The following is a 13,421-nucleotide window of genomic DNA, read 5'->3' as shown; positions in this document are numbered from 1 at the left end:
TACAAATTCCCTTGGCTAGCAAGTTTCTTTTCTTATCTGACTATTTCCATTTCATAAAACCGTATATGGAACTTGAGGCTTCTACTATGAAAAAAATCAGAAGGGGAAGAGCTTTCCTCTTATTCATCCTGACCAGTACTGGTTTGCTGACCAGCCATGCAGGGCTGGTCTGGTCAGGTGCACATGTGTGCATAACTCCAAATCAGCTACAACACACATCACTGTCTATAAATGACCTGCTACTGCTGTTTAAGCAGAAATATTTAATCAAGGAAAATTTCACCAGAGTCATGTGTTAAAGATTTCTATCTGGTGCTCACTCGCCCAAGTCTGAGTAGTGGTTTCAACAGCTGTTTTAATTCAATTTATCTTGTTATATATGAAGACTTAATTGAACAAATTACTTCTAAGGAATGCCTGAAATTGCTGATATTAAAATTTCTATCACCTATTTTTCTTTTGCACACTGTCAGCTCTGGCTAATCATTTCACAACTTGGTTCATGATTGCTTCCATACTTCATAATTCTGCACATAACTCTTCTTTGACATCTTAAGAAAACAAAAATGGCAGAAAAGCCCCCATGTTTATTACAAGATATATCTAGTAAAAAGTGCTAGTCATTATGAATCACCTGAAATGAATATTCCTCCATTTCCATCTATGAACAACACTGTGAAGAAGGACATCACTGCGGAAATTTTGAAATTCCCAGCAGATCATAGCCTGGATGACAAAACAGCTTCAGTGGCTGCTAATTTCAGTGCAACCACAAGTAACTTGCACTGCATTTCCAGTAATATCCTGTCCTTGTCAAAAACAGTTGTAAATATCACAAACAACTCTCTCTGTGTCTGTGGTTTTGCTCTGTTTTCCAGCTTATGAATGAGAAGATGTCAATAGCCAGAATTACTAAAATGGAATTAGAAGCTGCTTTGACGTTTTAAAGGAATCAAGTGTTTCAGCAATTTGACTCAATTATTACAATTTTAGCTGTAAAGTTCTATTACTGCCACTCAGGAGGCTCCTGAACAAAGAGATTAGACAGATATCAGTAATATAGAAACACAGAATCCACGTGTTACAGTAATGTATATGATTACTCCTATGCCTTTTTTTTTCTTGTTAGAGGTACAAACTGCTGTAAGAGTATTTCCTAACAAATACAGTGGGCTAGCCCTATGTATATATTTTTTATCACTCATACCCTTCACATTTCTTCTCTGAACCTTATCCATAATAGTGTAGGTTTCAATGCTTACACTGATGAAGAGTATTTCATTTTGCTGTTTATATCATTAATAAGTGATTTAGCTTTTGAAAATCAGCCCATGTTTCCCAAGATACATTAGGACAAAAGCATTCTACCTTAGGAAAAGGCTGATCTCAAGAAGCTTCAACCACTCCGTCTCCAACAATTTACCCAAAATAACTGACATACGAGGAAGATATTCACACACAAAACCACTTCCACATCTTGATCAAGTTCATACGATCCTTACATATGAAGATCACAATCTTTTCAGAAAAGTACTAGAAGGATATTGCAATTATATAAACTGATAGGCTGAACACTGCATAATTTTAAGATGTTAAACACTATATATTCAACTTGCTTAGTTCTTGTATCTCATTTTAATTGTGAATGACTTCTGGAAAAACTCACCTAACAAGATGAAATATGAAATATTAAATTTTAATCTAGGTATATACTAATGAGTTATCTATACATTACTCTTTACAACTAATACATTACAATTTAAAAAAATCAGTAAAGTTTATTAAGGAGGACATAACCTAATTTATGAAGAGTTAAATACTCAACCCAAAGACAAAGTCTTGTGCAATCCACAACCCATGAGAGTGAATAGATCTGTTCTGCTACTTATCACTTTAGGAGCTGTCATACAGTATTAAAACCATCTATTTGAAAATAATTCTCCCACAACAGCAACAGAATTCACTCAGCAGATAAAGACAACTAGGCAAAACCACAGAAAGCATATTGTGATCTAAGTGAGAGGAATACATCATAAAATAATATTTAACCTAGAGAGAAAGCCTCTGCAACCCATAACTTACAAAAGTGTATGAATCTATTCTGCTGCTTATCGCTTTAAGAGCTGTCATACAATATTAAAAACATCTCTTTGAAAATACTTCTACAACAACAACAGGATCACTCAGCAGTTGAAGGCAACTGGGCAAAACCACAGAAAGCATACTGATATTTGAGTGCAGTACATCAGAAGATAAGTAAAAGCAAGCATATATATTTTTTATTCTGAAAATATTTTAATATTTTCCTAAATAATGGAAATAATTGCATACTATTATTATTATAGACAAAATTTTTATTGAAGCATCTGAAGAAAGTAGACTATTACTTATACTTCTGGTAGTTATTATGAAACTGAAAATAGGAAAATGAGATTTTGCTGTTGGTTTATATAAATTACACTTGATTCTTACAAATCAATGTGGAAGTGGTTCACAAAACTCAGAATCATGACAACACAGTGTAGGAAGCAAGATAAGTTAGCTTAAAGCTTTTGTTATCATTATAGGGATTAATTCTGAAACCTAGATCTCTACCAAAGCTTCAGTATGATTTAGGGAGTTCAGATTTGCACCCTGAGTTGGGTGCAACGTGTTCCAGATTATTACTGACTCTACAGATGATCTCCACATAGGTGTAGGATGTGTTTTATAGGATGTAAACTATTCATTTGTATGAAACATGCAAAGAGATTTCATTGGGACATATTAACCTTTGAGAAAATGTAAAGACAAAGAAGGGATGTCATCTATCAAAACCAGACAACCTCAAGTGTCCTCAGAACAAACATCATTTTCAGAAAAATGCAACCAACTTCCTCACCAATTTCTGGTGTAAAATTCATTTGTAAAATTGTAAAATTCATTTTCTCTAAACATTCTACTTAAAAACATCTCTAACATTTGCACAATTTTATGATGCATGTACTTTTCATTCATGGGTGGAAGCGAATAGTCTTGATACTTAGGAAAATCATGACAAATTTTTCACTTCCCTAGTAAAAGTGTACCTTTTTTTTTTTCTATTGTAGTCAATCCAGATCTTTAATTCTCAAGTTTAAGAAACAAATGGGGAACAAACCTACACTGTTCCTGAACAATGAGAAAACAAATTCATAACTCTGTGCAACTTAGCTAAGCCTCATTTTTATACATAATTGTTTATATCTATTACTCTATTCTCATGTAACATGCCACAGGAGTTGAACAGCAGTGGTTTCACATTCTGCTGGCATGCTGGAAACCTGCCCTGCACCAGGTAAGAAGAAATTTTAAGCATCCATGAACATGCAGACTGCCAGTGTTTTGACCAGTAAGGCAGACAAAACAGGCAGCTGCGTGAGAAACTTCTTTCTTACAGAAGTCTTACTATCACTTACAGGCAGCTTCACTATATTTCTAATTGTCTTTCCATTATCAGCTTCCGCAGCCATAAACACAAGAACAGACAACAATCAAGTGCTAAGTTTTGACAGGGCACCCAACCGGATGTGGCAATCAGATTCCACAGAGCACACACAAACCTGTCGACCAACCTAAAAAGTAAATATGGCTTTTGTTTCCAAATATCTGCAGTCTCTAATGCTGGAGATAACTTTTATCATAACATTTCTGAAGTTGATTTACATTTCTATTTATAGCTAAACACAAATCAAAACCAAAACCATCTCACACATTTGAAGGTAATCTCTGTCTTGTCATTTAAATTCAATATAATGCACTTAATGAATATATAAATTGTTTATAAAAATGTGCTTGGTAACACATTTTTGTGACTCTCTGCAGGGTTTTCAGATTCTGTAATCAATACAAGCAAGTTAACACAAACCAGCAACACAGAGAAACAGGCGAGTAATTTTCCTTGTTTAAAATCACCTGAAGAGAAGACTGTGTTTCTTGAAAGGGTTACTTAAACAGGATTACTTTAGACCTTTTCATAGGAGCAAATTTTGCTTATATTCTCACTCGTTAACACATGAAACCACAATCTCTCAGTCAACAAAGTTCCCCTTTTCCTAGGCATAAGTATGTACACTGGACTCAAATGTTAGCTTACATGAAGATTTGAGAACACAATATTTCTTCAATATTTGAGAAACCGACCATTTCAGTCTGGAACCTAATAAAACCCTGGGATGCAATGAATATCATCACATTATCAACCATACTGCAATCAGTGTTTTTTTAGATGAACTCCTCATATAGTAAGAATAACAGCACTTTTAGAAACAAGGTAAAAATAAACAGTATTCCACTAGTTTTTACCAATAAAATATACATTTAGAATAAAGTAAGCTTCTTATTTTTCATTTGTGCTGTTTTAAACACAAACAACATTGCTAGAAAGAAAGGAGGTGATCTAGGATAAACAAAACATCAAGCAATGAAACTTGCACTTCATTGCCCTGAGTGAATGTTAAAGTTGTTTATTTTGAATATGAGTATTTTAGTTCTTCTTCCTCAAGTACATATTGAAATATTAACAGTAAATCAAATATTCAACAGGTTTTAAAATACTGTAGAATATATATCTTGGTATTATAACAATCCCAGTACAGATGATGTTAACACGAATAAATTACAAAACAATTTTGAATAGATTACAGACAATTTTAAGGCAATATATCTGTATTTGCATGTCAACATCCTGAAATCTGCTTTGACCCCTACTACTTTAAATTTGCAGATGTAAAACAGGAAAAGAGAGTCAGATTTTAAGGCATTTATCCCTGTTTAACATCTAAGTTTATACTCGCAGTATTCAGGATTCCTCCTGCAAAAGAAAATCACTGCAACTTTAACATCAACAACACACGGCCACTGATGTGCACATTGTTCCCAAAGTATCTCAGGTAGCGTCTTACATCCAGTTTACAGCTGCCCCTTGCCCTGCCGCAAGAAAACAAACCAGAACAGAAAAATGGCAAGCCACTGAAAAGCACACCCTTACCTTCTAAACCTGCTTCAATCAGCCCAAACTGTTCCAACACTTTAACAAAAAGCACAATCATGATCAAAACTGCTATCATTTCAAGCCCTTCCAAGTTCATGGTGAGTTAGGTCATGGTCTGACCACCACCACCGAGAAAAGTGCTCTTCTGCCCGGCTTTCTTTGCAAAGCCATTAAACTAGGCGCAGAAGGCTCCTGTGAGGGGGCGAGCGGGAGGGGAGCGGCAGGGAACACATCCTGCCTCCCCAAGCAGAGGCCGGGAGCGGCAGGCGGATCAGCCCCGGCCTGCCGGGATCTCCCGGCTCCGGCACAGCCAGGCAGGAGGCGGGGGCCGGCCGAGCGCCCCTGGGCCCCCCGGGGTCCGCCGGGACAAAGCGCGGTGCCGGGCGCGGCGCATCGGGGCAGCAGCCGCCGCCGCCGCTCCCCGGGCCGCGCGGCGGGAGGCAGCGTCGGTGCGGGAGCCCGTTGCCGGGGAAACGCGGGGACCGGGACGCGCATTGGGCACGGAGGGACCGCACAGGCCTGACAGCGACACAGGGGGAGAGGCTAGCGAGTGGCTGGAGGAGGGTTTGGATGAAATCGCTGCCATGAGGAAGGTGCGTTCACAGCCGGAGCGAGGCTCACCCCTTTCTCGAACTGCGCTGGAGGTGAGGGTGTGACAGGGTGTGACTTGCCAACTTCTCAGTTAGTTTTTCCAGGTAAACAACTGCCTCAGTACTCAGACACAGACTGTTGCCTGTGGCAAGTAGTACATAACATTTCATATATAGCAGTACCTTAAGAATTTTTTTTTTAATTAAACAAAAAGCTGTGTCAAATACTTTAAGGCTTATTATGTGTGCTTATTTAGAAAACAAAAATTGAAAAGAACAGATTGAGCAGAAGGAAAAGCGAGGTCATTATTTCTGATGGTTTCTCACTTCAGTAATATTTGCTGAAGTATCTTCCATGGAAAATATTAGTGGTGAAATACATTAATAATAACCCCAGGACTGAACTGGTATCTTACAGCAGTAACAGCCACTGGTCTCCCTCCAACAGTTGGCAGTACTGACATCACCACACACAGTGCACAACGCTATTCCTAGTTAAGGATTTACTTTTAAATCCCTTAATAATTTAGCATCTAAGAAGGAATTTACATTAGAAAAACAGCACTTCTATTGCAGCAAAAATGAGCAAGGGAACAATTGCAACAAATTTAATTCTGTCTGGTAGACTACTGTCCTCCACACAGTTGGAATCAATTACTGTCAAGGGCTCAGTTTTCTTTCTTTCTTTCCTTGGATAAGATTCAAAGAAAATCATTGTGTCATGTGAAAACTGGCAGCAACTTCCAAGTCCCCAGATATACTTGCATTATGCTGGATGTTTTCATTACTGAAAACAGCGGAATGAAGTGGGACCAAGGAGGCTAACAGATATAATATGGGTACCTTTTTTTCTACAGTGGATAGATAAATCCACACAGCATAATGTTCACATGTTACTATTCTGTGCTTTATTGCTTGGGATTGGACTCCCTGAAGCTGCTTAAACTTTTTCTGTCAGAAAACCTAAGGTTCAACACTTCATTCTAAATACTGTATTAGTTTGATTTCTGCAGGCTGTGCTCCCTTGGGTATCTGTCTTTGTTTGCTGAAAACTTTCTCCTTACATTCTTCTTTCATTTAATCTTTGTTCCAAACAAGGCTAAAAATCTTTCACCTCTAAGTAATTTTATCAATGGCTTTAAGGACAGTAGGTCCAGCTCTCCTTCACTGTGGGACTAAAATGAGCTAATTTAGCAGCAGCAGCAGCAATATAACTTCTGTAATCTGTATGCTTGTACCCAAAAGGTTGATACAAGTTGTGTTTGGATACATGCGACATTGCCACCTGAACTGACATTTTAATTTTCATTAATAGCTTTCAATTAATATTGGTCTGCTGAAAACGTTAAAATGCAAACACTTTTTCAAAAGACCCAATATTTACTACTGTTGTGACAGTCACACTTAGTCAGGGCCAAGAGCAGAAAAGTGGAAAGTAGAGTTTATGGTGGTGGTGCTGCAGAGAAGGTGGCTGCCATTGACCCCGCCAACCTAGATCCCCATGGCTGGCAGTGACTAAACAAGTATGCACATGGAGATTTGCTGTCTGACATCCGCCTCCTCAAAAATGGGCAAAGTAAACAGTTTTTCCCAGAGGTGTAGGTCTACTGCACCTATGGCTCATTCTGACTCTTCTTCCAAGGCACAGCAGAGAGTAAATATATTAAATTGAATTTCAAGCTATGGAAGTATCTGAATGGTCACTTTTCATTCTGTGGTGGAGCTCTAAAACACTCCATTTGTATTACTATGACTAAGATTGTTGATACCATTAATCTCACTGCTATTGCTTTATGCTATTTATCATTAAATGTTAATGTTAAAAAAAGACCAAATCAAATTAGACTGAAAAGTGATGAGTGGGTGTACTGATGGAGTCTGTGCAATAGTTAGATTTCTTTCTTACATTTCCTTTCTCATGTGCTTATATTCATCTGGATGTCATTAAGCCACTCTCAGGTTTTCATCATGGCTTCCATGAGGATGATTCTTCTTTGCTGATATTCCTTACCACTTAATGAAATAGTTCATGGGAGCCTGGCTTGTTTAAGTCAAACGCAGTTGGATTTCTTTAAAAAGTTCAGATTAGTGCTGCAAGCTGACCTTAATGACTTTGACTAAAGCAAACTGGGATGCACACATGCATGGCTGCACTACCAGATTTTGGGGGAGGCTGTCATTGGCATGGGGGTAGAGCTAACAGGCAGAGCTGGGCACAAAAGAGAACGCTGACACAGAGAAAGCTGAAATGGACCAGCACCAGTGGGAGTCCCATACCACACATAAAGTCTGAGAACAGAACCTGCAATAGAAGCTACAATTTCTTGATTTTGACTGAGAACAACCTAAGTAATATTTTTAAGCATGCATATGAAGAGGGTAAAAATCATGCTGTACAGCTAGAGCAATGTAATGATTGCTTATAGAAGTGATGTCCCTGCAATTTATTACAAAGATAAATAATACTTTTCTCCTATCTTTAATAAGAACAGCTTTGAAGAAATATTCAAACATTCAATAAAATCATTAAAATATTTATTCTGTGTAGCTATTTAAAATAAATTTATATTTTTAATATTAAAAGGGGATAAAACAATCTTTCTTTCTAAAGGAGAAAATGGGCCAGAAAATCATAATATAGCATAAGTGCGAATACTTTATTATCTCTGCAGCTAACTGCTGTTACACTTTAGTCTCCCTTTTTCTATCTCTTAAATGTACTATCATAAGAAATTAAGAGAATAAAATAAAACATAAAAGTATTATTACTTTTTTAAAGTATAAAACCTAGTAAATCTTCTAGCTCATCAAATCTCTGTACAAAGCTAGCACAAGGATACAAACTTTTGTCTTTTAGTTTTAATTTAACTCTCTTTATTAGTAAATATTTAATGAATCTAAATAAAATATACAAAACACTATGATGCCTTCAGCCATTCAAAAAGTTAAATCTTATGATGCCCACACCTTGCAACTTTCCTCTAGGCACTGAGCCAATGTGGCTTTACTGCCATAGGAACTTTCTCAGATTAAGCATCGCAGCAGGCAGCAATAATTTTATGGGCTAGCATGGAGGTTGTATCTCACCCAAACTGTCTCTGGTCATGGAAGAGGGGCAAGATATAGTCATGAAGAAGTAGTTCTGGCTCTTCACACTTGGCATATATTTAGATGGAAGTGCATAAATCCTGTGCTTTTACAGGACCGATTAAAATTTAAAAAAGTTACATACTACAATATTCATAGGCACACTTTTCAAATACTCTGATATAAAACATCCTCATCAGCCAGCTGAGATGTAGTCCCAGTAAAAGTATACCTCAAAATCTGGATAATATCATAACAGCACTCTTCAGAAGTTTTGGGTTGCTATAAATGTCAGAACAGCACAAAATCTGTCAGTGTGTCAGTTATTCTAAATAGTCTTCTGAATAGTATGTAGGTATTCTGAAGCCCTTAAAATGGAATTATATTTCAAGTTTACCCCCTTCCATACAGTGAAAATATGACTTCCTGAATCTGGTAGTGTATATTTCTGGATGCAGATGTCGTATTAACTGTGACCTTAAACTATATGTCACTAGAAGACAGAGATTTTCTTATAACATGGAAAAACACCATTCAGATAAATAACTCCATCTTTACTGGAGGTCCTTAAACTTCATTAAAAAGAAAGAGACACAAACAAAAAACACTAGAAAAACCAAACTTACAAATGTTCAATGTTTTAAAAATGTCAGACAACTATGTTTTAAAACTCTCTGTCGAAACAGAAGCTGAAAAATACTTGGCTGTTGTAATTCCACAGATGAAGCTCAACTCATTTGTTTGTGCTACCTATTTATTAGCAATTATTTTTCTCCTTAATGATTTTTGAAGCATTTGCACTTGAGGGAACATATCAATCATTTTCCAAACAAAAGAGAAAATCCTGTCACAAAGAATTTCAAGAGAGTTATTAACTATCTTTGGTAAAATTCCTATGCATGAAGAAGCAACGAAGAACTAATGAAGCAAGCTTCTTTTCAAATTTTGAGATAGTCACAGTGTGTCAAGGGATGGTGTACTACGATATTTTGCTTTAATTTGCTCTGAATGACACATGGCCTCAAATAGTTCATGTTCAATGCCTCACACAACTGTAGGATGACACAGGTGGTACCAGGTCTCCAGCAGCTTATCTGACTATGCCTCATCAGGCCCATTAGTACAACTTAGTACAACATGACCCACAGGTCCATTCAGCCAGAATTGCTCAAGGGACTGTGTTATTCTGCCAAAGTGTAAGTGCATGAGCTAACGCTTGGGACACAAGTAGTTTCACTGAAACTTTCTTAGCTATGTCAGTCCTGCAGCCCTTTAACCTGGGTATCCACCACTTATTTATTTCTCCCTTTATGCTTTCAAACAGCTCTGAGATTCAATGTTTTTTCTCTGTCCGACAACTAAAATTTTATTTTAGACTTCCCTGGCTTTGCTTCTTAACTATTGTGACCTTCTCTTTTCTGTCCTTGTCAAGCACTGTCTGGCTCCTCTTTTTATGCCCTTGGGACACTGCTGCAAAGATCATCATTCTGGCTTACCACTCCAACTATCTCAGCCCTCCCTTTACATTTCTAATGAATTCACTTCATCATATACAAAAATATTTGCTATCATCTTCAAGGCCAGTCCTAACATACTACTGCCACACTTAGTCACTGTTGAATTTTAGAGAATACTGAGCTGTTAACCCACTCCAAAAATAATGTCAGCTTTACTAATTCATGTTAAAATTTATTCATAATAAATGTTGCTGGCACTAATACAGCATCTTAATATTCTGAAATATCACTATGTTTGTTCTCCCTGTGCTACAAAGTTTCCATGATACATAGCATGTGGATGTTGACATTTTTGAACACATAGCTATGGACAGAATGAGAATTTTATGACACAACATGGTAAAATTTTCATCCAGAAAGCAAAGAGAGAAGACACATAATTAATAATTAGAAATAGCATTAATAATTAGAAATACAATCTGCTTTTTGCTCCATTTTTTTCTGCATATTGTTGGAAAACCGTCAAGCTTTCTACAGACTTCAGCTGTGAATATTGTATTAAGTTGACTTTATCTACAGCCTCAAAATAATAGACTGACATAAGAGTTCCTCCAGTTCAGCCAATGCAGCATGTGGATCTTTGCCAGACTTTTCCTCCTAATCCCTTGTTGGTTCATTAGTAGCTCAGTCCAGACAACAAGAGACTGTTATGCCAATCAACAGTAAAAAGCCACAGGAAAGCCTAGCTCATACTCCTGTGGAAAACAGCTTGAGAGACTGAAGTAAGACAGCATCTTTCATAGTTCTGCTTAAAAAACCCAACCAACCACAAAACAAACAAACAAACAAACAAACAAAACACACACACACACAAAAACAAAACAAAAAAAAACAACCCAAAAAACTAAACTAAACTAAAAAGCTAGGGAATCTAAAACCAGTGTCTCCTGAACCTTATAGTCTGACTTAAGCATCGGCATGCTGTTAGTGTATGGTTCTAGTCCAAAGGATACACTTTAACTTTGCCCAGAAGTTTTTGTTAAGACAAATGATATTAATAGAACAAAGGAGTGGCAAGTTCAATGTCTTTTTTAAGACTGGGTATACCAACTTATATAAAGGAAATAAAGTAAGCTGACAGATAAACTCAGTTTCAGAATCTGCCCAATTAACATACTTGGAGAACTATGAAGGAGGCCAGCAAGTTTCTTCCTAACAACTTGACATTGTCTCTTAATTTTTTTCATGCAGACCTCTACCACGTGTTAACCTGATACAAACAAAGCTATGTGCCTAAGCAAAGCTTGTTGTAGGTTCAAACATCAGAGCTTTATTTTTGCTAGCAGTTTTGTTTTGTTAGGAGGGTGATATGAAGCCATCTTATTACAGAAGCTCACTGAAGGATGCATTAGGATGCCTGAAGAATCAAAGGGGATTGTACCATTTTTCTCATGGTAAAAAAAAAAATCTTACAAATAATTTAGGTCAACAGTATATTCAATAGTAATGTTTATCTCATTGTTACTCAATAATTGTTAATAGTTGTTTTAAACCAGCTGACAAGGATAGACGGCCCTTTTTGATGAACAACTGCAGAAACAAATGCTTGGGTTAGCAGTCTCAGCAGGCAGTCCTAACCAGTTCAGTTGTATATATGGTCTTTACAGCATAGGTTTGAAGACAATTAGTGCAACAGTCCAGAGAGACATAAAGTAGTGACATTTGCTATTTAAATGAACCGAACATTTATGTGCATTTAGCACCAAGACTTGGAGACTTTCAACATTGCTAAACTCAGCAGAACTACTCTTAAATTAGTAGTCAGGAAATTCTTGTTTTCTAAATTCTCCCTCTCTTGCATTTACACAATATGCCTGCATTACCACTTCTATCCTCTATTATTACACTCTTTGGTATCTATCTGGTCAATATTTTTCTCTATAAAGTGGTCATTTGCACACCAAAAATATGACTTCTTTTTCAACAGATTAGTAATTCTATTTTTTTCTTTAGTCTGCATCACTCTATGTTTTTTGAAAGCTGCTTTTATTTAAATTCAGATTTGCTGCACTGGAAAGGTTAGGTCCTGAATTATACCTTCTCCACTTGGGTCTGGAAGGAGAACATGTTTCTGTGTGAGCTGGTAACCTTCCAAAATGGCATGGAAATGACAGACACAGTGGAGACACAAAGAGCAAACAAGACACTGAAATTTATTTACATATTAATCTTTAAAAGTGTCAAAAGAGTGTTGCTCTTTCATTTTAATATCTTATAAGAATTTCCATGAGAGGCCAGATAATATTTGCTTTGCTTTTATATTCACTAGCAATATATGATGAAGAGAGCTCCAAATGTTCCAGGGAGTTCAGAAATGTAAAACAATATGAAATATGACATTTAATGAACCTCACTTGTTGAAACAAACATAAAACACGTGGGATGTCTGAAAAGCCTCACTACAGTTAGGTATTTCTTTATTTCATGTTTCCTATTTCTTTATCTGAAAACCTCATCAGTTTTGTGATTGATGTTCAATCCCTGTATTCTCTCCCAAAACAAAAATTATACTAGGATCTGTGCAAATTCACTACTTCATTGCAGATAAACTAGACTGGTGGCAACCATAGCTCTCTTTTGTGCAATTTACATGAGAAAGTAGAGACAAGGGGTAGATGACTGTGAGAATGGGTCTGTTTTTCAGGAATGAAAAAAAAAAAACAAAGAATGAAAACACTAAACCAGGGTTATGGGAATTAAAAGGGAGACTAATAAAAGAAGACAACAGGCATGGACAGATCTGGTATGGTCACTTTAGGGCTCTGAATGGTCCCAGTCTGCCATGTTTAACGTACAGACTGTCATGAAACAAAGATAAGCTTTTTCCATGAGACTTTTTACTACCATTATTAGGGCCGATGCTATTACAGTGTGTAAGAGAGCCCATATTTTCTTGTTGTCTGTTGGAAACACAAAAGGGCCTACTCAAGTAGCAAGGTTGAGCACTGTAAGGACAGGCATCCGAGAATGCACTCAGTGCATGGTGGCCCAGTAAAACTCTATTCACCCAGCTGTCTGTCAGCTTACAAGACAGAGAAGGATTAATTTCCACAGGCTGTTAGGTGTTAAATATGCTGCAGAGTAAAACAAACAACAAAATAATTGAATGCTTCCTTTCACATGGAAGGACTTAAAAATGTATTTGAAGCAAGTAGATTGTGGCTGTGCTCCCTGGAAAAGTACCAACACCGAAATTGTACTAGATAGGTTAAAAAG

The 13,421-nt window shown here is 36.9% G+C and overlaps 1 protein-coding gene across 6 annotated transcripts in view; it reads right to left on the bottom strand.

The window, feature by feature from the left end:
* The window catches only part of KCNIP4 (potassium voltage-gated channel interacting protein 4), a gene marked incomplete at its 5' end in the record, with an annotated part of 417,536 nt that overhangs the window by 188,181 nt on the left and 215,934 nt on the right, over positions 1-13,421 (bottom strand). For 2 of the 6 annotated variants that reach the window (XM_082051630.1, XM_082051634.1), the window contains one exon: positions 5,009-5,108. The exons of the other annotated variants lie outside the window; for them this stretch is intronic. In XM_082051630.1, coding sequence (XP_081907756.1) covers positions 5,009-5,108 — 100 coding nt within the window. Of the gene's footprint in view, positions 1-5,008; positions 5,109-13,421 lie in introns of those variants that run through there. 6 annotated transcript variants of the gene reach the window in all.

The sequence above is a fragment of the Streptopelia decaocto genome, assembly GCF_964273445.1.
Source record: "Streptopelia decaocto genome assembly, chromosome: 4".
In the NCBI taxonomy this organism is placed as follows: domain Eukaryota; kingdom Metazoa; phylum Chordata; class Aves; order Columbiformes; family Columbidae; genus Streptopelia; species Streptopelia decaocto.
This window is presented reverse-complemented; position numbering and strand designations above follow the sequence as displayed.